General features: G+C 53.3%; 1 protein-coding gene across 6 annotated transcripts; it reads right to left on the bottom strand.

Moving 5' to 3' along the window:
- Positions 1-1,227: 1,227 nt before the first annotated feature.
- Positions 1,228-23,670, bottom strand: NQO2 (N-ribosyldihydronicotinamide:quinone reductase 2). 6 transcript variants are annotated; one of them, XM_057698297.1, is made up of 7 exons: positions 21,293-23,659; positions 13,524-13,667; positions 11,823-11,987; positions 6,266-6,396; positions 4,221-4,334; positions 3,334-3,435; positions 1,228-1,758 (listed from the first exon to the last, which is right to left on the bottom strand). In XM_057698297.1, the coding sequence occupies exons 2-7, from the start codon at positions 13,528-13,530 to the stop codon at positions 1,582-1,584; spliced, it is 696 nt and encodes a 231-aa protein (XP_057554280.1). In that variant the 5' UTR covers positions 13,531-13,667; positions 21,293-23,659; the 3' UTR covers positions 1,228-1,581. The 6 variants fall into 6 exon arrangements, with proteins under 6 accessions (XP_057554280.1, XP_057554282.1, XP_057554283.1 ...); XM_057698299.1 differs by lacking the exon at positions 21,293-23,659 and adding an exon at positions 14,539-14,666; XM_057698300.1 differs by lacking the exon at positions 21,293-23,659 and adding an exon at positions 14,255-14,528.
- Between the last annotated feature and the right edge of the window lie 849 nt (positions 23,671-24,519).

Genomic DNA, 24,519 nt, shown 5'->3' with positions numbered 1-24,519 from the left:
CAGAGAAAACCTCTGAGGAGGTGTTCAAAGTCTGGGCCAATTAGGAAGTTCCCTTTCTTGGACAGACACCCAGATATGACCTGTGTCCCAAAAATGCAGAGGAAGCTGATGGTTAGATGCAAACCCTCGATGAGAAGGTTTGGTGGCAGACACCTCCCTGTCCCAGCAGGGATGCGACTACAGATGACCAGGCTGAGGAGACCACAAGAGAACTGGAGGTCTTTTTCAATGTCCTGAGGCCACAGAGGTGTTTATCTTTGCTCCAAAGTGCAGGGTCTCCTATGTAAGGCCTTTCCTGAGCATCCCAGCACAGCCAGGATGAAGGTCAAGAAGCTGTAACGAAAATGACATTTAAAGAACCAACACGTGAAAGACATGTGCAAAATGCAGGAGATGGGGGAGATTCTGAAGAAGATGCTTCTGAAAAAGGTGCCCAAGAACAGGACCCAGAGAGAGTCTGAAGGAGGCAGTTCCAAGAGTCTGAAGAGAATGGTCTCGAGGGAACCTAAAAAGAAGAGTCTCAAAAAAGATTACAAAGAAAGTCTGGAGGCGACCCTGATAAGGAACCTGGGGAGGACAGCCCCAAAAAGGTCTGAAGAAGGCGGCACAGAAGGAGAGCCTGTGGACGGCGCTGAAAAGGTCTGAAGAAAATCGTGCCGAAAAAGGGTCAGAAAGAAATCAGGCTCTGATTTGAGGCGACAGCTCCGAGAGAGGGAAGGGTCAGATGAAAATGAGGAAGACCTACTTCTTGAAATACTATCTGCTGATGCATCGGGTGACAAAGAAGAGAGAGAAGATGCAGATGGAACAGGGTCTGAAGGTGCTGTGAGTGGGAGGTAGGGGAGGAGGGGGATCCAGTGGGAAGCTGGGACAGGCTGATGGGGGTGGTGCTGGGATGTTAAGGGCCCTGTCCCCAGGCAGCTACTCTGTCCTGGGCTGTGACGGTGACCGTGACAATGAGGAGGGGGAGGGGTCTATCCCTCAAACCTCCTTCGGGGGAGACACTCCACCTGCACGTGCCCGCACCTCGGGGTCACTCTCAGTCGTATTCCCGGAACTTGTGCACAAGGACGGGACGCCTTCTCACTACCGCATGGAATCCTCATAACCGACACCCAGGGATTGTAAAGATGCATCAAGTGGCTGCTCAATTACAACTTCACAGTCATAATGCAAGTAAAAACAAAAAAAAACAGATGGAAGAAGTAAGTCCAGCACTCAAACACACGCTGTAAACAGATTACTTTCCTTTGAAAACAGAAATTTGCGTTATGGAATAAAACAAAACCTAACGAATCCAGTTCCGTGCCAGGAAAACTACAGAAAAACAACACTACCCGCGAAGGCTGAAGACAGGGAGATGGAAAGATACTAGACACGAAAAGAAAGCCTGGGAGGGTAAGGACATCGTCGGGAGGGAATCTGGGACGACCAGCAGGTGACAGGAGCCGCGAGCCGGCCTACAGGACCCTGGAGACAGTCGCCACGTCACTCCACATGCCCGCAGCTCCGTTGTGCCTCCCAGCCGGCCCCGCGGCTGTCACGTCGTGGTCCCAAGGCTGTCGTGTTGTGGCCCTGCGGTCACCGCCCGAAGTACCAGGGGGGTGAGCAGGGGATGGGCTCCTCCTCCCAGATGGTCTTCAGCCTCTGTGCCCAGGAGGCCACCATCCCCCTTCTTTCTTCTTCTGATGCCAACTCAGGAGCAAAACTGATCTGAGGGGCCAGGACTCGGAATCCACAGAAGTGCAGCGCGCCATGCTACAGCCGCAAAGAGAGACGTGATGAGAAGCCGCCTCCACACACCCGCCGTTCACTCACCCACGGGCAGGCGGAGTGAAACACACCTTTCACGCTGCCCGTTGACTGAAAACAACGGACCTGCCCTAGAACCTCAGATGCAGCCTCTACCAGAGAGGCTGCACGTTCCAAATTCTGCTCTGACAGCTGACATTAATCTTTAATCTCTGCTGTTGAGTCAGACACTGAAGATTATGGCTTTGATTGGTGAGGCAAATTACGGGAAGTCACACGATGGGACACTGTAGAATGAGGTTACCCGAGCTGCAGTGCGCCACCAGGGAAGGCTGTCCAAGACATGTGTTCAGTGTCAACAACAGGCAATGTGAAGCAGTATGTGTGATGCACTATTTATGTAAGAAAATAAACATGATGAGCTCAGCCATGAAAAGTGTGTATTTAAGAGTATATATGGGCTGTAAGGAAACATATCAAATCATTGAGAGTGATTATTTTTAAGGGAGGAATTAAGGGGACTATTTTTATATTTTACAGCCTCGTTTTTTTTCTATAATATGTACTTCCGCAAACTGAAAAAAAGTGAAGGTTTTTTTTTAAAAACGAGAAGAACTTCAGCCTGGCTAGCGGCACCTAAGAGACCCCTCGGCCTGTGCAGAGGAAGTCCGGGCTTGTGGCTGAGCATCGCTAGGTGGAATGACTACCCGTCCGCTTTCAGAGAAGACCGTTCCTCTAGAAACATCACTGTGCTCCGTCTGCACTCCTTCCCTAAACCCACACCCCTGTCCAGCCTGCCCGTCAGGTGGGTGGGAGGCCGGGCCCACACCACTGTTTGCGTGTTTAAAGCTCACAAACCCTTAAGCACTGCTCTCTCCCCCGCTGGACACACATCCCTCCCAACAACCTGGACAAGCAGTTTCCATGCAAGCTGCTGGGTCTCCCGGGAGTTCCCTACAGGACATGGAAGCTTACCCAGAGCCCCCCCTTTCCCTGCCCTGGCTCTGCCCCTCACCAGGGCGCTTCCACGTGGACACCCAGCCCGCAACCTCACTCTGCAGACAGCCGTCCTCGCCGGCTGCAGGCCCAGGGTGCACACAGGCAGCTCAGCGTCCAGCTGGCGTGGCCTGGAGCTGCGTCCTGGGCTCCTGGAGCGGGCCCAGCCCCTGGCTCCACGGAAACGTAGCCCACTCGTGAGGCTGTCGGATGCCAGCCAGGGCACCTCTTGCCAGGGTTCGAGGCGATGCTGCCTTCAGAAAGCAGGGCCAGAGTGTGGACGGCTCCGCCCCTCCCGCGTGCACGGCACACACAGGGCCACCTCGGGGCGCTCGTGTACCCAGGGCAGACGCCAGCCAACCAGGCTTGGCTTGGCCTCCGCCCAAACGACATCAAAGGTTGTCCTAATAATACGTGTTTTCCTCCTGGACCAGCCTTTCCAGTGCTGCCAAGTAAAACATTGAAAAGGGCAAGAGATTATAATTTCCTGCATCCAGGGGAAGTCAGAATGGGCTGGCCCTCAGGCCTACATCACACCTCACGCTGCACCTGGGGGAGCTGTAGGGGAGGAAGGGTGAGGCATACCTGGAGGGGCCACAGGAAGTACCGGAAGTCTCCGCTGACTCCATTTTTCGAGTACATGTTGGCCGTGCCACCCGTGGTTAGGGACAGGATGGCCCGTTTACCCTGCAGAGGACACAGCACGTGCACCGGTGCAGACCCCCGAGGAGCAGGGTGTTAAGGGCCGCTGTGACTCCAGCCCAGAGGTTTATAATGACAGGCAGGGGAAACCTGAGGCACCTCTCTCCGGCCGACTGCAGGTGACAGCCACACCCAATGCAGGAGCAGGGGAAAACCAGAGGGAATGTACGGGACAGGGCGCAGAGCTGACGGGCCCAGCGCTGGTGGAGACCAGGCTTCAGGGAAGCGGGGCAGGAGCGGGCAAGGCCGAGGCGGGACCTTGGGGAGGCAGGTGCCCCCACGGTGCCCGGCTCCCGGCACCACCCCACCAGGGGCAGCATCTCCTCGGGGTCCGAGACGGATCTCGTGACTCCGTGTTTCCTTTATACGCACTTACCTTCTGAGGCTTTCAGAATTTAAAAGTTTGTTTTAGTGGGAAATCCACAGCTACCGTGTACTATGCACCTTGCAGGTCCCCACAGCCCTCTCTGAACGGGCACTGCGGTATCCCGTTCTCAGGGTGGTTACCTGACGCTCGGGGGTGAACCGGTACGCGGCCAGGTGTGAGCCTGCACCCTGGAGCAGGGGCCCCTCGGCAGCCCCCCCGGCCAAGCACGCAGACAGACGTGGATGCTCGGTAACCCTCGCTGGAGGAAAAGCTGGGACCTCAAGACGAGGCTTTCTCGCCCAGAACAGAGAGAGCCCTGCACACAGCTGGAGCTCAATCAGTGTTTGGTTAAAAAGAGCAACCTCGGGGGGACCGCTGAGACGGCCCCCCACCGCGGCCGTACCTTGAGGAAGCCGTCGTCGTAGAAGCCCGGGATGTCGAAGGCGAAGCCCTGGCACAGCACCCTGTCCATCCAGCCCTTGAGGATGGCCGGCACGCTGGACCAGTACAGCGGGAACTGCGGGTGGACAGGAGGGAGCGCTGGGGGCGCTTCTGCGTGAGTCCTCCCGGGGTTTGGGGGCGCCTCCTCCCCAGGCCCGGGCAGGTGGGTGTCCCCCACGGGGGCAGCACGAAGAGGGCGGCGTCTCCCCCTGCCCTGAGGCGTGCAGTGTGGCGGTGACGGTGGTTGGGGCGGGCAGAGCCGACACCATCCCGGTCGCTGTCACCGGTGGCTCTGCGGCCCGTGACGGTCCCCGACGGCTGGCCCCTAACCAAGCGGGCGGGCAGGTGATGCAGGCTCTGCTAGACCCCCGCTCTGGGGCAGCAGTCCCGCGACCCCCAACCACGGGACCAGAGGGAGGGTGTGGGAAAGAGTTCGCCCCTTTCCCAGCCTGGGGGTGAGGCGTGGCACCTGGGAGTCAGGCTGAGGGAGCTTCTGAGAAGCCTGCCTCAGGTTCCACACACCAGCAGCACGTCTCCCTGGAGTCCACCTGCAGAAGCCCTAACACCACATCCAACAATGAAAAGTGATGAATACAGGCAACAAACGGATACCAACACAGGAACGGAGCCCGCGTTTCATGTGCTTTCACTGCAAATCTAATTCAGGACTTGGCACTGAATCCCAGCTCCACACCTACTTCTGTGTGACGCCGGCAAGTTACTTAACCTCTCTGGGCCTTCTTAGCCTGATGTGCAAATCGCTCACAGCCCTGTGGTGTGGAGGGTTTAGGGACACATCGCCGTGCCCAAAACCGGGCAAACCCTCCGTGACTGGTGAGGAGTGGTCCCAGGAGCAGCGGTTGTGATGAGTGACGTTTTTATTAGTGTTGAGCAAAATAAATACATAAATAAATGTACATGTGGACCCTCGGGGGGGGGGGGGAGACACGTGAGAAGGGGCAGGAATAAAGGAAGACCCCGCAGAAAGAACAGGCCTTGGCTGGTGTTCACCTTCCAGTTACAGGAGGGGAGGAGGGGGCAGAGGGAGCTGAGGGGGGAGGGGAGAGAGCTGCACAGGGTTCTGCTCGGACTGGGGTCAGGCTGCAGGGCCACCGTCACATGGCTGCCCGGTCCTGCGAGACTACCAGTGGGCAGGTGGCAGCACGGGCACTCAGATCTAAGGCCTGGGTCCCCTCGGGCGTAAGGAGGATGGAAGAACGTCTGCGCTTGGACCCCACTGCGAGTCACGGTCGAGGGGAAGGGGGGTGGTGCCGGGAGGGTGGGGGAGGCAGCGGGGGTGGGCAGGTCAGAGAGGAGCGGCCGGCGCGGAGGAGGAGAGCTGAGGCCCCCGCGCCTGGTTCCACTGCCCGGAAGCCCGCCACGGCCTGTCCTCCGGCGCCTGGGACCCAAGTGACCCAGGCCCTCGGGATAAATCCCCTTCTCTCCCGGCCTGACGCAGACGTCCACCCACCTGACTCCCCACAAGCACATTTATTCTGCCGCCACGATGCCCGCCGGGCTGGCTGGGGCCGAGCGGCCCCGATGAGCTGAACCCGAGGACGTGGCGCCCTGGGCGGTGTTCGTGCAGGGAACCCCGCCTGGGACAGAGGTGAGTGAGCACCAGGTGAGGGTGGGTGGGGGAAATGATTCTCCGCTCGACCACCAGGATACTTAAGGCAGGAGTCGCTTTTGGCCAGAATTACTCTGACAAACACCCATGCAGACGAATCTGGTTTCCACGCAGCCCCACACCTCCGGGGCTGGGGGTCAGAGAGTGAAGGCCACGCCTTCTTGCAGGATCAGACGTTTCAGGACCAAGGGCTAAAGGGAAATCCCCGCCGTTTGCTTGGGGTCAGGATCTGAATGCGCGGTGTTGGCTCCCTAGGTCTCCTGACCCAACACGACAGAAGCCAGTGAGCAGACGCGGGGAACAGGGGCACCACCGCCAGGCGCGGGCATGCAGCACGAGGACGGCGTACTCATCACAATAACCGGGGGAAAACAAACCTGAAATATCAGCAGGTCGGCCTCCTGGATCTTTCTCTGCTCCTCAATTATGTCGCTGGCCAGAGACTGCTTCTTGCAGGCCTCATACACTTCCACCCCGTAGCTGAAGAACTCAGGGTTGCAGAGGGCGCCTGGCGGCACAGGACAGAGGTTCTCGCTCGAGGTGGGGGGGGCGGTGCCCGTGAAACGTCCCGCCAATCCCATCAGCGTCACTGTTACCTGGACGCCAGCTCCCCACCCGCACGTCACCAGACAGCCACTGAGAGCTGACCAGGTGCCGGGACCTGGGGTCAGACTGTGGACACAGAGGAAGCTATGTCCTTACCCTCAAGGGATTCAAAGTCCAGTAGGAGAGGTAGATGCATAAGCACATGGTCACACACAGAACACGGCCACTCAGCCGGCTCTGCAACGCTGTGCGGACAGGCCTCACCCCCCACAGCCCAGACGCAGGGGCCTCACTGCGCGTGCAACAAGCCCGGAGGCCAGCTCTGCGTAGGCGGGCCAGCAGCGCACCCTGGGGGTGAGTCCATGAATGGGGTTCTGACGACAGAGCAGGAGTTCTCCAGGAGAATTGGAGGGAAGAGGGGGACCTTCTGGGCAGGAGATGCAGAGGGGATGACCTGGCTGGCCCAGGAATGGGCCACCGGGAGCAGAGCCGAGGACCTGGGGTGAGAGGCCGGGAGGCCTGCAGGCGACACGACTGCAGGGATGGCCCAGGCTTGTGAGCCCAGCCAAGGGGCGTAAGCTTTTCCTGCACAGGGGGGCCGCTGCCCAGGCATGTAACAAACGCTCCGATTTGGCTCTGGAAAAGCTCACTGTGGCCCCAGTGATTCAGGAGCAGGCCTGGTGGGGGAAGGGCGCGGACAGCAGCGGGGGTGGGGGTGCAGGCTGCAACCTGCAGAGGGGCCCTCGGCAACGCAGCTGGAAGCCGAGTGAATACGTCGATCCAGCCTCTCCTGGGTTCTCGTCAAGCAGCGTGACGCGCCCGAGGCACCGGCCAGTGTGAACGAGGCACCCGCGGTGGAGGACCCCGTGCACCGCCTGTGCTCTGCACACACCACCTTTCCACGCTCACAACAACCCCACAGGCTGGGTGATTCCCAAACGGCCAGAGACGAGACAGAGGCTGAGGGTCGAGCTCAAGGCCGGGGCTCCCGTGGCAGCAGCCGGGCTGCCGAGGCAGCACGCCGGCCAGCCCTTCAGCAGTCACAGCTGAGCGTGCGGGGCTCTGCTTCCTCTCAGCCTCCCAGGGGTCTCCATTCGAAGCGCCTGCTGCGACCCTTCTGTGCACGAGGTTCTGTGCCCACCGGAGACCCTGCGCAGGAGAGGCTGCGCCTCGGGCAGGCTGTGGGGTGGAGCCCACGGCGGACACTGGGCGCTTCTGATAACAGCAAACCGACAATAGGACGTGGGTGGGCCACGTGTATCCTAGATAAACCTACAAGCAGACATCAAAGCAAATGTGGCGGGAAAACGGGAACATTTTATACGTGGGCGTAATGAGAGGCCTCTCTGAGTAAGACAGGAAATCCAGGGCGGTGAAAACACCCTGACTCTTCACTTGCAAGGAAAGCTGGAGACAAAGCAGCCCAAAGTCCACAGGGGAACTGGTGAGTTGCAGCACGTACCATGAAGGCTGCCTAGGCCTCAGAAAGACCCCCGAGAGCTCTAGTGAATACAGCACATCCCCACTGACGTCTGTATCTGGAGTCTCCCAGCCCTACACGGACATGCACTTTGCGGATATTCAGAGTAAGAGCCACACCAACAAGGCCGCCCGCTCGTCCTGGGGGCCGAGCAGGACCCGGAGGGCGTATGAAGGGGCTTGTCGCTGTCCCCCTCTGCCCCTGTTCACATTTAAAACACTTTTTACAAAGAGCCTGTATTACTCGCTTCACTGAAACCCAGTGGCTCCTCCACTGATACTCCATCTCCCTAGCCCCTGCTCTGCTGTTCGTTCCGTGAAAAGACTTGTTTGGTTTATTAAAAGGGAATAAAGACAGGGACTCCCCTGGTGGCCCAGTGGGTAAGACTCCGCGCTCCCAATGCAGGGGGCCTGGGTTTACCCCTGGTGGGGGCACTAGGTGGCACGTGCATGTCGCAACTAACAGCCTGCGCACTGCAGCTAAGACCCAGCGCAGCCTAAATAAATTTTTTTTTTTTAAAAAAAGGGAAGAAAAACAAGAAAAGACAAGGATGTCAGCTATTACCATCATCACTAAGTACTAAATCTGGGGATCCTGTTAACCCACCTGCAAACAGAAGGAAATTAAAGGTATTTGATTTGCTGGAAATTACTGGGAAAGCGCAGGTGAGATGACCATTATTTGCAGATGATCTGACTGTATATTGGGAAAGCCCCAGAGAATCAGCTGAAAACTGCAAACAGTAAGAAAACTAGTAGCAGCCACATAGTCATACGTGCTGACACGCGCGCGTGCACACACACACACACACACACACAGGTGAATCCTCTTCACAGAGAGGAACAAAGAATTGTTAGTAAGAATTATGTGAGATCTGCATGAAGAAAAGTCGTACACAGACCTGGAAGGCTGAAAGAGCACATGAGCAAACGAGGAGCCACGCCTGTCCCTGGGACAGAAAGACTCAGCCTCGTAAAGTTCATCTGTAAACTTCACGGGACCTCAATAAAAACTTCACCCGTTACCTTCTCAATCTTGCCAGCTAAAGGTGGGCACTTGCCACCTGCCTCTGCAAGGATTAAGTCACAAACTGCCGTGGCCACTGACCTTCAACACCCCCTGAAAGAGGTCAGGGCAGAGATCAGGAATGAGGCCCTCTGTGCCCTGGGGAAACTGGCAGAACAGGCCTTCAGATAGGTATTTTCAGAGTAGATTTTATGAGCCCAACTCTTGCGTCTCCTCGTATCTGGAAAAGCACCAACGTCACGAATGTGCTGCCTGCTCCTCGTGACCAGCAGCAGCCTTCTGCCCAAGTGTGCATGGCTGCACCCACCCCTGCACCAAAATCACGTGTATCCTGACTTCCCACCCCACCTCTTCAGAGCAGTTTCTCAGAGCTCTCTGAGAGGCCGTCTCCCGGGCTACAGTCCTCATTTTGCTGCAAATAAAACCTACCACAACTCTCACGTTGTGCATTTTTTTCCAGTCGACAATCTGGAAAGCTAATTCAAAAGATTTTATGGAAAAGTAAAAGAAGTTAGAAAAAAATAGAAAATAAGGCAAATGAGGGTGACCTAACTCTACCAGATATTAAATAAATTATTTGCCAAAATAATTAAAGCCATGTGGTGCTGAGTCATGGACGGGAAAACAAAACCAGAATACAAAGTGTAGAAGAGAATAAAACACATGTAGAAATTCAGATCACAATGAAGATGGCATGTCAAATCGGGGCAAAGAGCTGCATCATGTGATAAATGGTGATGAGAGAGATGGGTGGGTACTTGGGAAAACCTGGACCCACACCTCACATCCTACAGCAAAACAAATTCTGAATAGAGAAAGTATTTAAATTTAAAAAGTGGAACTTGTCAAATACCAGAAGAAACTATAACACCTTCTAAAAATAAGCTTAGAGTTTATATGACACAAAATACACAGATCAAAAGCCAACTAAGCAAAATAAGTGAAATTCTACGTGAAAAAAAAGCTACCATGGCAAAGTCAAAATTAAAACAAAAATTAGGTAAAAATGTATTTACAATTCATATTCCAAACTTTATACTCAGAGAAAATCTTCCACCTGTCAGACTGGCAATTACCAAAAAAAGAAAAAAACCACACACACACACACAAAAAAAAAAACCCGAGCACTTGCAAACACTGCTGTCTGGGGAGTGAACTGGTACAGCACTTATGGAAAGCATTTTGATATTATCTACGAAAAGTCAAAACGCACATTCCCTCCCACCAGCAGCTCCATTCTAGATATACTTGCACAGGTAGGAAAACACATGTGGCCACGATTGTTTGCTGCAGCTCTGGTAATACAGCAAAAACGAGAAACCAAAAACGCCCATTAGTGAGAGCTATTTAAACCATGGCACCTCCATACAACGGGGGACGTTGAAGCAGAAAAAAAGAAAGTAACATGCAAAACAATATACGTAATATGTTCCCTTCTGTGGAGGGAAAAATGGAGGCTATACCCTTAATTGTTTTAGGTACATCTAGAGACAGCACAGACTCTCTCCAGAAAGATGTGGCGGTTGACGGGTGACACTGGTTTCCTTGGGGGCAGAGAAACCGGGTGGTTGGGGATGGGGGAAAAGACTTGCACTGTAGCCCTTTCTGACTTGAGAACTGTACATCACGTGCAATGATGAGTTTAGTTTTCCAACTTTTTTTTAATTAAAAAAAAAAAAGGCAAAAAACCCCCAAGAATCTGATTTTAAAATGGGTAGAGAATCTGAAGAGACATCTTTCTGAAAAAAAAAAACACACTAGAGGGTCAACAGGCACAAGAAAAGATGCTCAACATCACAAAGCATCAGGGATGCGAATCAAAATCCCAGTGAGACATCACCTCACACCTGTCAGAATGGCCTTCATCAAAAAGACAAGAGACAACAGGTGCTGGTGAGGACATGGAGAAAAGGGGACCCTTGTGCACTGTTGGTGGGAATGTAAAGTGCAGCCACTGTGGAAAACAGGATGGAGGTTCCCCCAAAATTAAAAGTAGAACTACCATCCAGCAATCCCACTTCTGGGTATTCACCCAAAGAAAAGGAACACAGTAACTCAAAAAGATATCTGCACCCCTATGTTCACTGCAGCTTTATTCACAATAACCAAGATGTGAAAACCTTAATGTCCATCAGTGGATGAAGAAAATGTGATATATGCATAGAATGGAACATCATTCAGCCATAAAAAAGAAGGAAACCTTGCCATTTGTAGCAACGTGGATGGACTTGGAGGATATTATGCTGAGTGAAATAAGTCAGGCAGAAAAAGACAAATGCTGTATGATCTCACTTATATGCAGAATCTTAGAAAACAAACCTAACACCATCCCCCCGCCCCCAACAAAACAAAAAAATAACTGAGCTCAGGAATACAGCAAACAGATTGGTGGCTGCCTGAGGCGGGAGCTGGGGGGCGGGTAACACAGCTGAAGAGGCCAGAAGCACAAACTTCCACTTATAAAGTGAATACGGGGGTGGGGGGGGAGTCGGGGAAGGGAGGGAGTACGGGGATGTGTGTATGGAAACAGATGATTGAACCTGGTGTACCCCCCAAAAAAAAAAATAAAAATAAAAAAAAAACGTTATAAATAATAGATATCTTAAAAAAATTGAATACGGGGATGTCACGCACAGCATGGCGACGATAGTTAAGACTTGCATATTTGAAAGAGTGGATCTTGAAAGTGTTCAAGAGGGAAAAAGTGGAACTACATGTGGTGACAAAGGTTAGCTGGACTCATTGTGATCATTCTGCAATGCATACAAACATTGAATCCTCATGTTAAACGAATATCGTGTTTTGTCAATTATACCTCAGTAAAAAGACACACACACAAGGAAGAAAGTTCAGAAAACCAGAGCATTTATCCCATGACTCACCAGTGATGTCCTTCCTTGTGGCCCTCGGCTCAAAGTCCATGGCATAGAGATCAGAAACGGTGACGGTGCAGCCCTGCCGGCTCAGCTCAGCCACTGCCACGTCCTTCAAGGACCCGTTGAAAGACGTGGGCTCTTGGTGCGCGTAGACAATGAGCACTTTCTTACCTAAACCCACACGACAAACCATTTCTCTTGAGGAAAAATTCCTCTCTGTACAAAATTCAACAAGGACTAAGATGACAGTGAGAGACGTGTAGGCGCATCACGATGGCTGAAGCTAAGTACGAAAGAGCAGCCTTTTCATGGGCAACCGTTTTAAAATAATGAGCATTTAAAAAAATCTAGTTATGTCCTAGTTCACCACTACTTAAGTTTACTAACACCCAAATACACAACGAGTCAAGCTATGGTTCCCCAAGAATAACACAACTGAGTTCTTTAAAAGCCTCCATGAGAAGGTTTAGCCATGTTGCCTAATATCATAACAAGAAACTACCGTGACAGATCTTTCGTGCTACCCCTTTGTGCCTCGGCAGGCATCAGCCACGGACGCACAGCTCTGCTTCCTTCCCCGCCATCAAAAACTGACACTTAAGACATCAAAAATCAGATCCCTAGTCCCACGGGGGAGGCAGGCCCTTCACGAAGTCCAGTTTTTGGTGGCGAGGCTGAAAACAAGAGGTTCTAAGAAGACCAGTCTTAGAGGACCTGGCTGTGTCATTAATACCACTAACAGCCTCTGATGCTGTGAGGTTATGTGCCGATTTCTTCAAGAAGGCAGCTGCGGGGATTTGTTTAAATTTCCCTGGGAACGTCCAAGACCAAAATGTTTAAACTCTTGATTTATATTATTCTGTTTAAGCCCTTAAGGAGAAAATGCAAACATCAGTTTGAAGCAAATAGCTTTGGGGCTTTCGGCTGAGTGCAAAGGTTGAATTCTGCAAGCGAGATTAATGACTAACATTTTTAACTTCTCAGGCTTATTTGTCATAAAGGGAACTCTACTTGGGGGCTTAACAGGAAAAAAGAAATGGCCAATGACATATCTACACCAATGGTTCTCAACTGGGGAAAGCGTTGCCTCCCAGGGGCTATTTCACAACGTCTGGAGGCATTTTTGGTTATTGCATCTGGAGGGAGGTGCTGCTGGCATGTGGGAGACAGAGCCCAAAGCTGCTGCTAAACATCCCGCAAAGCACAGGACCGGCCTACAAAGCACAACACAGGGTCATCCGGCTCCAAATGTCAGCAGTGCTGAGACTGAGAAATCCTAATGTACAATATGATGTGTAAAATAAGGTGAATTTTTATGTTCTGAAATGAAAGGATTTTCAGGTTATGTTGTTGAAAAAAAAGATGTTCCAGAATGCGATGTGTGTGAGTCCCGCTGTACTTTATCCATGGTAGCTCCCGGGGGTCATTCACTTGATGTTTATTTACTGAGCACCTACTATGTTCTGGGGTCATCCCAGAGACTGGAGGCAAAGCAAAGACAGGAGAAGCATTATATCTCAGGGCGGCTGAAATGGACAGTAAAACCAGTAAGAAAATACAAAACAGAATTCCAGATAGCAGTCCACATTATAAACAAAACAAGTTTTATACACTTCAGTGTTGTCTGGAGTTTTTATAACACTGTATTCGATTTCTAATAAAAAATTTAATTTAAAAAAGTTTAACTCCCCCATAGCTAATAGTTACCTGCCATGTTCCAGGAAGACGGATATGTTTCTCTCTGGATCCTGCCAAGAGGAGGGTCTGCTATTAACCCTGGGCACAGAAGGACTGGGTGTGGTGGGCCCTGGGCGCTCAGGCGTGGTCACTCTCCTCAGTGACGCCAACAATCTAGAAGAGAAAATGAGTCCTGAGGGAGGTGGGGGGATGCGGTGGGGAGGTCGACATACAGCCACGGGCACGTCGACATACAGCCACGGGCACGTTCAGGCAGAGGGAAAAGCAAGTGTAAGGTATGCGGTGGGACTGGCCAGGCGTGTTCATTCAAGCATGCCTGTGCGATGCACCTGTGGTTAAAACAGAGCGTTGGGGACTTCCCTGGTGGCGCAGTGCTTCAGAATCCCCCTGCCAGTGCAGGGGACACGGGTTCCAGCCCTGGTCCGGGAAGACCCCACATGCCGCAGAGCCACTAAGCCCGGCGACGACTGAGCCTGCGCCCTAGAGCCCCCGAGCCACAACTATTGAGCCCACGCGCCACAACTACTGAAGCCCACGCGCCCAGAGCGCCAGCTCCGCAGCAAGAGAAGCCACGGCGATGAGGAGCCCGCGCACCACAAGGAAGAGCAGCCCCCGTTCACCGCCACTCGGGAGAGCCCGCGCGCAGCCATAAAGACCCAACGGGGCCAAGAACGAACTAGATAAATACATTTTATAAAAAAGCAAGACAGACAAGAAGCCCCAGAGCGCTGGATGCAGACCTTCCCGAGCTCCCCGCCCGCTGCACCGCAGGGACAGTCTCCTCCTTCCCGGGACAGGACGCACCTGCCAGGTGCACAGGGAAAGAGAACCGCATCCACGACGCACGCGCCCCAGCCCACGGCACGGCCGACGGCGTCGCCGCGCCCGAGCCTCCGTCCCCGAGGCCCGCGAGCAGCCGCACGGGCGGCGAGGAGAGCCCGGCCCCCCCCGCTGCGCGCGTCTCCCCGGCCGAGCGGCCCGCGGGCTGAGGTAGAGACGCCGAACCCGGCGCGCGCGCACCCACCTCGGCCGGCACGCGCCCGGGCCAAGCGGCAGGACGCAGGCTCCCCGCGCGAGGACGTCCGGCGCCCACGCTGCGCTCCGGCCGCGCGGGCCACGCGCTCGCAGACGTCGGCGGGCGCGCAAGGCGGGGCGGGCCCCGCCCCCTCCCCGCCCCCTCCCCGCCCCGAGCGCAGCCCTAGCCCTCGCTCTTTCCACGTCCGCCCCGCCCCTCCCCGCCTCCTCCACGCCCACTGCCGCCCACGAACACCGCCCCGCCTCGCCCTAGACCCCGCTCTGTCCCCGTCTCGCGTCAGAGCACGGCCCGGCCCCGCCCACTCCCCGCCCCCCCTCCCCGCCCCCGACGCGTCCGGGCCTCTCAGTCCCGCCCCATCCTGGCCCCGCCCCCCCGGATCTGCCCCGCCCCCTCCCCGCCCCTCGTGTGCGAACGGGCCCCACTGGCGCCGCGCGGCGGTGGCTGGGGGGACTGCAGGGCTGGGAGGAAGGGCGCCGCCGCCCGCGCCCCGCGTGTCCTCCGCCCTGAGGCGCGCGTCCAGGGTGAGCGCGAGGAGACGCACGCACCCCCGCAGCCCCCGCGCTGGAGGGAACACGCCCCTCCCGCGGCGCGGTCGAGGGGAGACAGCCCGGAGACGCGGGGCGGGCGAGGGGCCGTCGGGGGGCGGTGGCCCTGCACGCGGGGCCCCGTGGCGCGGGGCGTGTCCGGGCGCGCCCGCGGCCTGCTGGCGGCGTCGCCCTGCGGTCCGGCCGGGCGCTGTCCCCTGGGAGGCAGCGCGGGCCGCCGCCGAAGGGCCGGGCCGGCGCCCGCCTCTCCTGCCCGCGCGTCCCGGCCTTGCCGCCTCACGTGGAAGCCCGGCGCCCGGCCTGGTCCCGGGCGGCCCGGGGGCCCCCAGAGCGGGAGGCGGGCTCCCCCGCGCGCGCCGTCCCCGGGGGGTGGCCGCAGCCGCCGTCCGCGCGGCGTCGGGGCTCTGCCGGGCGCCGGGTGCTGCCCGCCTTGGGTGGCGAGCCCGCGAGGCTCTGGGGGCCGCTTCCATCTCAGACCCACGCTGCGCGAGGGCACCCTGCAGAGGCGTCTCCGCACGTGCTGGGACGCCCTGGGAGATGCAGTTTGGCCGTCCCCGTCCCCCCCGTGAGACTCACTGAGGTGGTGGCCCCCGATCACCTGTGTGTCCCAGAAGGTAGACGAGGGCAACCGGGCGAGGGAGGGGCAGGCGCGCCGGGACAGCCGGGGGGGCCTTGGCCGCGGGGGGCGGGGGGCGCTGCGGTCCGCGGGGGGGGGGTCACGCCTCCTGCGCCCCGAGGGGCCAGGCCTGCGGACGACGCGGCCGCCGGGGAGCCGCGGGAGCGCTGGGCGCTCGGAGGGACCGCGATGCGACGCCCGCTGTGAGCACCAGCAGGTGCAGCCGGCCCGCTTCCCTTGGCCCTCGGGGTGGTGAGAGCGCCAGGGATGGGTTCACAGGAGCCCGCGGCAGCGGCAAATAGCAGAACTCCCTGCTGGTCTGGCATTTACTGCCGACGGGTCAGCTGGTGCCACATTTGTGTCCTGAGCCCAAGGGGGAAGCGGTGCTATTAAAACGAGATAAATACGTTTAGCCTCCGCAGTGAGCATCACCTGGAGGCGCTCCCCTTGCTGCGAAGAAACGGGGAACACGCTTAGGCATTCCAGGCAGGGAGGCAGTGAAGCCCGCTGTATCCTTCCTCTTCTCGCCAGCGGCCCCTGTTTTGTGTTTCAGATGGAAAGCTGCTATCGAGGGCTACCTTAAGACGAACCAAAGTAGCTTGAACTTTCTCCTAGAGAAGTAGTTGCTTTCGGTTTTATTTAGTGACTTTTCTTTCCCGCTGCTAACAGCATCCCCTGTCTTTTCGGAAACAAACTCTTCCCAATAACAAAGCTGTGTTTTTCTTAACTGTAGTAGACTCTGTATAACGGAAGACCTGCCATTTCAACCATTGTAAGTACACAATTCAGTGGCATTAATTACGTTCACAATGTTACACAACGTCACTGTTTGTATTTCCAAAACATTTCCATCACCCCAAACGGAAACTCAGTAACTACTAAGCAGTAACTCCCAACCCCCGCCTCCACCCGGGTCCTGGTAACCTATAATCTTCTTTCTGTCTCCATGAATTTGCCTGTGCTAGATAGTTCACACAAGTGGAACCACACAACAGGTGGCCTTTTGTGTCTGGCTTTCTTCACTGAGGGTAATATTTTCAAGGTTCATTCATATTGTAACATGTATCAGAGCTTCTTTCCTTTTCATGGCTGAATAATAGACCATTTTATGACTATACCACATTTTGTTTCTCCTTTCATATGTTGATGGACACTCGGGTCATTTGGCTTTTGTGAGTAATGCTGCAATAAATACTGATGTACAAGTATCTGTGTCCCTCTTTTAAAATCTTTTGGGTGTACTCCTAGGAGTGACATTGCTGGGTCATGTGGTAACTCTTTAGCCTTTTAAGGAACTGCCAAACTGGTTTTCACAGCGGCTCTGCTGTTTTACATTCCTACTGATTTCTGCATGTTTCTTATTTGCTATTTGGGGAGGGGGGGGGGTTGTTATAGCCCTCCTAGTGTCTGGAGTGTATCCCACTGTGGTTTTGGTTCGTATTTCCCTGATGACTAATGATGCTGAGCATCTTCTCTTGTGCTCATTGGCCGTTTACACCTTCTCTGCTGAAATGTCTATGCAATGTTATTTAATTGGCCTGTTTGTCTATTTGTTGTTGAGTGATAGGAGTTCTTTACACATTCTGGCTATTATCAGATATATAATTTGCATGTATTTTCTCCCACGCCGTAGGTTGCCTTTCACTTTTTTGGGGGGGAGGGGGGAAGGTCCTATTCCTCTAAAAGCAATTAACCAGAGTTTTTTCTTAGTTCCCTTCCCTTGTTACTTCTGCCTGGCTGCTGAGTTCCTGAGGAAAAGACCTTGGAGGTGGTTTGGAGGCACAGTCTTTGTTCAGGGCACATACTGGTTGTCTGAATGTTTTCATGTTTCTTTGGACATTTCGGGGGTGAGCAGGTGTTTTATGTTTTCAGGGTGTCCTTTGTCTCCAATGGAAGATCATCCAAACTCTGAAATCTCAGGAGGCAATCGTATGGCTTTCCTCAAACACAACCAGAAGACATTGACTCCTGCCAGTTTCACTAAGAAATGAGCTATTATGTTGATTTCCTTACAAACCCCTGGTTTCTGAGAACTTTCACTTCCTGTCCTGTGGTACTTTGGGAACTTCTGCTGCTTGTCACGAGTGATCAGCCTTGATTCCTCAAAAGCTGTGGCTGGAATTCTAATGACAACATATTGTGAATTGGCTTTTTGTATTAGTAAGACTTAAGTGGATATCGTCCCAGCAAAATGGTAATCTAGAGACTAGATTCAAGTCAGATGCTCTTTGTGATTAAAGAGGTTTTGATGTTGAATGGCCAGTCATGCCATGAATACTTGACTCATGAAAAATAAGAACACAGGCTTCTCAGATTTTAACTTATTTTAACTAAAGATTTAGTTGATAACCAAATACTGTCAAATTCAACATGCTTTTTTTTTTTAAGCCCTTTATTGGAATATAATTGCTTTACACTCTTGTACCAGCTTCTGAGGTACACCAAAGTGAATCAGCTGTATTTATGCATATATCCCCATATCCCCTCCCTCCCGTGACTCCCTCCCACCCTCCCCTCAACATGCTTTTTGAAATTACTTTTGCATTTACCTGGATCCAAGCAAAACTTAAATGCTGTATCCCCACCCCAAAGCAATCAGAGTGTTTTGGCAACTGTATGACTAGAGGTGTCAGGCTCTCATGGTACACACTCGCCTATGATGGGTGAAAGTTTGATTAAAAATTACAAGTAGGAGATCAACTCGATGATGGGTGATGACTTAGAGGGCTGGGATAGGGAGGGTGGGAGGGAGGGGATGTGGGGATATACGTATAAATACAGCTGATTCACTTTGTTATACAGCAACAGTGTAAAGCAATTATATTCCAATAAGGAACTTAAAAAATTAGAAGTAAAGGGGACTTTCAAGATTGTACCACTGGAATTGCAAGTGTAATTAAGTCAAAATTCTGTTCTAGGACTTTTCTTCGCACTTTATTTATGACTCAGTAATGAACCTTGGATGAGGAGATGTGAATTGAGTAAGTGTTTGCTGCTATTCAAGGACGAGCTAAGAGGGCACTTGATATTTCTGGGTCATTGTTAGGAATAAGAATAATATGGGATACTGCCAGCTAACACTTACAGAGCACGTGCTGTGTGCCAGCTGTGAGCCAGGTTCTTTATGTGGGTTGTTGGACTCAGTCCTCACAGGGGCACCCATGATGCAGTTTCTGTTATTCCCATTTTACAGATGAGAAAACTGAGGTCCAAAACGTCTAGCAGAGATGCAGCACAGTCCGCCCCAGAGCCCACCGTTTCACTATGATGGTGAATGAAAGAGATGGACCCCCAGTGACAGGGCTAAAAGGGGCTGTAGGGAAGCAGCAGGAATCATTTTTCACAGGTTAAAAAAAAGAACATAAATCAAAACCACAAACTCTATCAAAATGCAGTCTATTTCCAGAGGAGCCAAGAACAGACGGTGTGCTGAGATGGGCAGCTCGTTGTCCCCTCTCACTGCCCCGCTCTGCAGGCGGCAGCAAGCGACGGTGACCACAGAAAGAACTCGGCCACCTCGAAGGGGCCGGAGCAGGCGCTGAAGCCCTTGCACGCGATTCAGAGTAGTAAGTGTACAGCACGCCTGTGTCTGCAGGCATCTTGGTTGACCCTTAATTCAAGCTTGGTTTCCAGTGTCCCTTACTTTCTTGATAATGTCCTCTGACACATACAAATTTTTAATTTTGATGAAATCCAATGTATCTTTTTGTTGTTTTTGCCTTGGGCTTTTGGTGTCATATCTAAGAGCCCATTGCCAAATTCAAGGTCATGAACATTTACTCCTGTGTTTTCTTATAGCAGTTTTATAGCTCTAGCTCTCGTATTTAGGCCGTTGATCAGTTTTGAGTGATTTCTGCACATGATGTGAAGCAAGGGTAGAACGTCATCCTTGTGTGTGGGAATCCAGTCGTCCCAGCGTCCGCAGTGGAAGAGAATGTTTCTTCTCCCACTGAACAGACTTGGCACCCTTAGCAAAATCAATGGACCACAGATGTTTTAAACAGATTTCTTTTATTCATTTTCACGAGATGATCACGTGGGTTTTTCTCCTCATACTATTTGCATGATGTGTGACAGTGACACATTTTCTCACGTTGAACCACCCTGCATTCCTGGACTAACTCCGCTTGGTCATGATGTAGTGTCCTTTTTCTGTCTTGTTGGATGCAATTTGTTAGTATTTTGTTGTGGATTTTTGCATCAATATTCATAAGGAATATTGTCCTGTACTTTTATTTTTTTCTGATGTCTTTGTCTTGCTTTGGTAACCAGATATGAGTTCAGAAGTCCTCCCTCCTCTTTAACTTTTTGGAAGACTCTGAGAAGCGGTAGTGTTAGAATTCACCAATGGGCTACCTGGTCCTGGACTTTTCTTTGTTGAGAGGTTTTCTTTTTACTTTCTTTTTTGAACAGTTAACATTAAACTGAGATATTTGGTTTGTGGGGCATCAGTGAGGGGAATTGGAGGAATTAAGAATTATGTATAGGACTCCCCTGGTGGCCCAGTGGTTAAGAATCTGCCTGCCAATGCAGGGAACATAGGTTCGAGCCCTGGTCCAGGAAGATTCCCACATGCCACAGAGCAACGAAGCCCGTGTGCCACCACTACTGAGCCTGTGCTCTAGAGCCCGTGAGCCATGACTGTTGAGCCCACGTACCACAACGACTGAAGCCCTCGCGCCTAGAGCCCATGCTCCACAACACGAGAAGCCACCGCAATGAGGAGCCCACACACTGCAACGAAGAGTAGCCCCTGCTCTACTCTTTTTAAATTAATTTAATTTAAATTAATTAATTTGAAAAAAGAATTATGTATAATTTGATTCAGGCCCACACCCACTCGTAATGATATATTGTCACAGTTTCTTAGTTTATTTCCTTGCAATAGACTTTCCCATATTCTGGCCATTCCACATATCATGTTTCCTCAATCATTGCTTTTCCTTGCCACACAACACTCAAAAAGCTTGAATGTCTTCCTATTTGCTTGTAGAATTAGATTTAAAAAGTTTAGCATTGCACCCAGTCCTCCCTGTGACTCCTCACCTAAACTCCAGACACGCTGCTCCTCCTGCCCCCCGCCTTGGAGACTGTGCTCCAGGGAAGCTGGGTCACTCAGTCTTGCTTCCGTCCCTACTTCCTTCTGGTTAAACCTGAAGCAGGGAAGTGTTTAGAGCAAAGCCCCACAAATTGTAAGCTGTGATACGGAGCAATCATCCCAGAGACACATGTGTGTGCATTTTTAATCCATGTCAGGCTTTTTCAATAAAGAGGCTTTCAGTGGAGACTCTTTTGCTGATGTTACACGAGCTCCCTCAGTGCAAATGTATCGCCTGGGTTTTTCCCAGACCTCGCCCAGAACAGTAGATAATAGTCACGCTCTGCTGACCTCATTTGTTCTGGGAGAAAGTAAAACAAGTTCAGACCAGTGTCACAGCCATTCATCGCTCGTCCAAGTCAGCAATCTGAAGGTCACGCCTTCGCCATCCACCCACCCAACAACCCCCAGGACCTTCCCGAGTTCTTCTGAACCAGCTCTTCCTTCCACACCCTCCACCCAGGCCACGGCCCTGCTCCCCACCTGCTGCCTTCCATCTGAAGCATCGCAGCACGGAGCCTCCTGACCTTCCACACCCCATTGGTCTGGTTGCTGCAGAGCCCTCTTCCCGACGCATCACTCTGCTTACGTGACCACGCAGCTCCGAATTCCTCAGGGACTCTCTGCAGCTGTAAGATAAAATACAAACGTGTTGGGCTGACAGACGAGGCCCTTCATAGATGTCCAGCCTGAACCGCCTCACATGTAGGGTAAGTTGTCTGTCTCCTCAATCACGAGCACGTTCGTGAGTTTCCGCGTCCCTAGTTTGGAATCCCCTCCTCCTGGGTGTCACTGGGATCATCCTCATGCTTCAGCTCTCGGCCAGGTGTCGTGGACGCCGGGGCCCCTGCTTGGCTCCCCAGCAGTCTCCTTGCTACTTCTTCCCTGCAGGCTTTGCGTCACAGCACATACCACATCCACTTTCATTTATTTGCACATCTGTACAAAGTAGAGCCTCAGTTCACTCTTTCCCCGAACAGGGAGTAACCCATTTCTTCCCTCCCATGTTTCTCTTCCTTATTCCTCACACAAAACACTTCACTGCTGACCCTTCTGGTCACCAAATGTGTGGACGGCTTTCCCACGCCAAGCAATTCTCATGACACCAGCTGGGTCTCCTACAATTTAAGTCACGTCCAACCCTCTGTACTTGGAGACAGTGTCAGATCCCACAGGTTAAGGGCTCAGTTCCACAAGGCTGCTTCCTGTCCCACAGACGATGGTTGCAAGTCCCCAGGTGACCCACAACTTCTGTCGGATTTGGCTACATAGCAGAGGTTCCCATGACCCCCTCCTCAGGTTTGATTAACTTCTTGGAGTGCCTTACAGAATTCAGGGAAACGCGAGTGTTTACCAGTTTATTAAAGGATATGGTAAAGGATACAGATGGACAGCTGGATGAAGAGATGCACAGGGTGAGGTCTGCGAGAATCCTAAGAGCAGAAGCCTCTGTCTCATGGACCCCGTGTGGATGTGCTCACCCACCTGGAAGCTCTCCGAACTCCACACTAGTGGGATTTTGTATACAGAGGCTTCCTCACGTGGGCATGGTCAATTATCAATTCCATTTTCAGACATTCTCCCTTCTCGTGAGAATGAGGGGGTGAGGCTGAAGAGTCCAAGCTTCTAATCCTGGGTAGGTCTTTTGGTGAGCAGCCCTCACCCAGGAGCCACCCAGAGTCACCTCATTAGAACAAATGACACTCCTAGCACCCAGGAAATTACCAGGGTTTCAGGAGCCCCGTGTCAGGCACTGGGGTCAAAGACCAAAGATTACAACGGAAGATGCTCCTAGTGCTCTTATCACTTAGGAAGTTACAAGGTTCAGGAGCCCTGCGCCAGGAGCCGGGGGCAGACTCCAGCACACATCTTTTTCTGTTATCTTACAATATCCACCTGGTATCCTGAGGCCAGGGACCGTGGCTCCTACCACGAAGCCACCAGACCCTACTGTAGCTCCTGGTCTATAGCAGGTGCTCAATAAAAGTGTGTGGAATGCAACTGCTGAGCCCACGTGCCACAACTACGGAAGCCCCCGTGCCTAGAGCCCATGCTCTGCAACAAGAGGTGCCACCGCAGTGAGAAGCCTGCGCGCCGCAACCAAGAGTAGCCCCTGCTCTTCGCTACTAGAGAAAGCCCACGCACAGCAACGAAAACCCAACGCGACCAAAAAAAAAATAAGTGTGGAATGAATGAAGTCATGAGTCATAGCACCAGCGAGTGCGTCACAGTCGCCAGTCCACGAATGCTGGGCGGTTCCGGGAATAAAGTTATTAAAGGTGCTGTGCAAATATAAAGTTAGCCACGAGTAACACTGCGGACGACCCCAGGACCTTGTCCGTGGTCGTGCTCAGTCAGCCCACCGGACGACAGCTCCCCGGGGTCCCTGCGCAGGGCTCACGTGGCCTTTGGAGGTGGGATGGCCCTGGGAAGAGAGAGGAAGCGTGCGTGCTGGTGGGAGTTGGGGTGGGGGAGGGGGAGGCGGCAGAGTGACCAGATGACAGAGTCCCTCCCTCAACCCCTGCCCGTCTTCCCTTCCCGAGGAGGGGCTGACCTTCTCCACCTCAGGGTGGATGGGCGCCGAGAACGTGCTGGAACTGCTTGCTTTGTTTAAAAAGAAGGGAAATGTTCTGACCACCCTCCCCAGGTAGGAGTAATGAAGACGCATAGCTCACGTCTCTCTGGGCTTTTGTCCTGTGACACCTGTAAATCCTTAATGAACGGGAGCCTGGTCAGGAGACCAGCAGGGGGAGCCCTCACCCCCTCATTGACCGCTGAGCTCGCCTGAAGAAAGATGGCCGTGCTCTTCTCCAGCACTCAGCCAATGAAAAGCCCAGGCTCTGCTTACTAAGCCCACCCCTCCCTCATCCCCTCTATAAAAGCGCCTCCTTCCCCTGCCCTGTGGGGACTTGCAGGTGGCTGCCACGCTTGACTCCCTGGCCTGCAGTTCTCTGCTGATCTGGAACAGACCCATCTTTGCTGGAGGGGCACCTGGCCATCTATTTGCTTTAGGTCAACATACCCAAGCCTGCATTTTGGAATCAAACCTCCTGCTCTTTGTGGGAAACCCAGCGCGTCTTCAAGGGCATCCCACTCCCTGAGCACCAAGCCTGGCCGAGAAGGCACCTGCCTGGGTCTCCAAGGCTGCTGCTCTGTAAAGCGGGTCCCATTCCAGCCCCTGTGCACCCCCATGCCAGGGTGGCAGCATCTGGGGGTCTTGGTGCTCCCCAGGCAGCACAGACTGGCTAAAATTGGCCTCGTGACAGCTGCGCCCTGCTCGCCACAGTCTTTGTTTGCTGGTTCAGTTTTAGCAGCTTTGTTGCCACAGGGCCCCATTAGGACTGCTCTGTCAAGCCACTAGGTCTCTCCAGCTTGGCACTTGGGATCTGGGGAGGGAGTTCCTTGAGCTTCTCACGCACATTCATCCATCTCCCTCCAGCAATGACCTGGGCCTCAGGGCAAGGCTGCCCGAGTCAGCTGCACCCTGACGTGCCCCCTCGCGGACAGCAGGTTCTGCTTCATCCTGCTCTTCACTGCACCGTGAAATGGACCATCCAGGAGACTCCAGACCAGCTGAGACAGTCAGCTTCTCTAGCGAGAGAAGAGAGAGGAGTGAGAGAGAGGGAGAGAAACCTCTATTCAGATACTTAACTATTTCTTAAAGTTTTATGATCAGGAACATTAAAAAATCTCAAGTTACAAGATTCTCT

Source organism: Hippopotamus amphibius, chromosome 11 (genome assembly GCF_030028045.1).
Source record: "Hippopotamus amphibius kiboko isolate mHipAmp2 chromosome 11, mHipAmp2.hap2, whole genome shotgun sequence".
NCBI classification, from domain to species: domain Eukaryota; kingdom Metazoa; phylum Chordata; class Mammalia; order Artiodactyla; family Hippopotamidae; genus Hippopotamus; species Hippopotamus amphibius.
This window is presented reverse-complemented; position numbering and strand designations above follow the sequence as displayed.

Coding starts and splice junctions, on each gene's coding strand:
- NQO2 (XM_057698297.1), bottom strand. Junction 6,397..11,822: donor CACAAGGAAGGACATCACTG/GTGAGTCATGGG, acceptor CTGTGCCGCCAG/GCGCCCTCTGCAACCCTGAG. Junction 3,436..4,220: donor ACGACGACGGCTTCCTCAAG/GTACGGCCGCGG, acceptor TGTCCTCTGCAG/GGTAAACGGGCCATCCTGTC.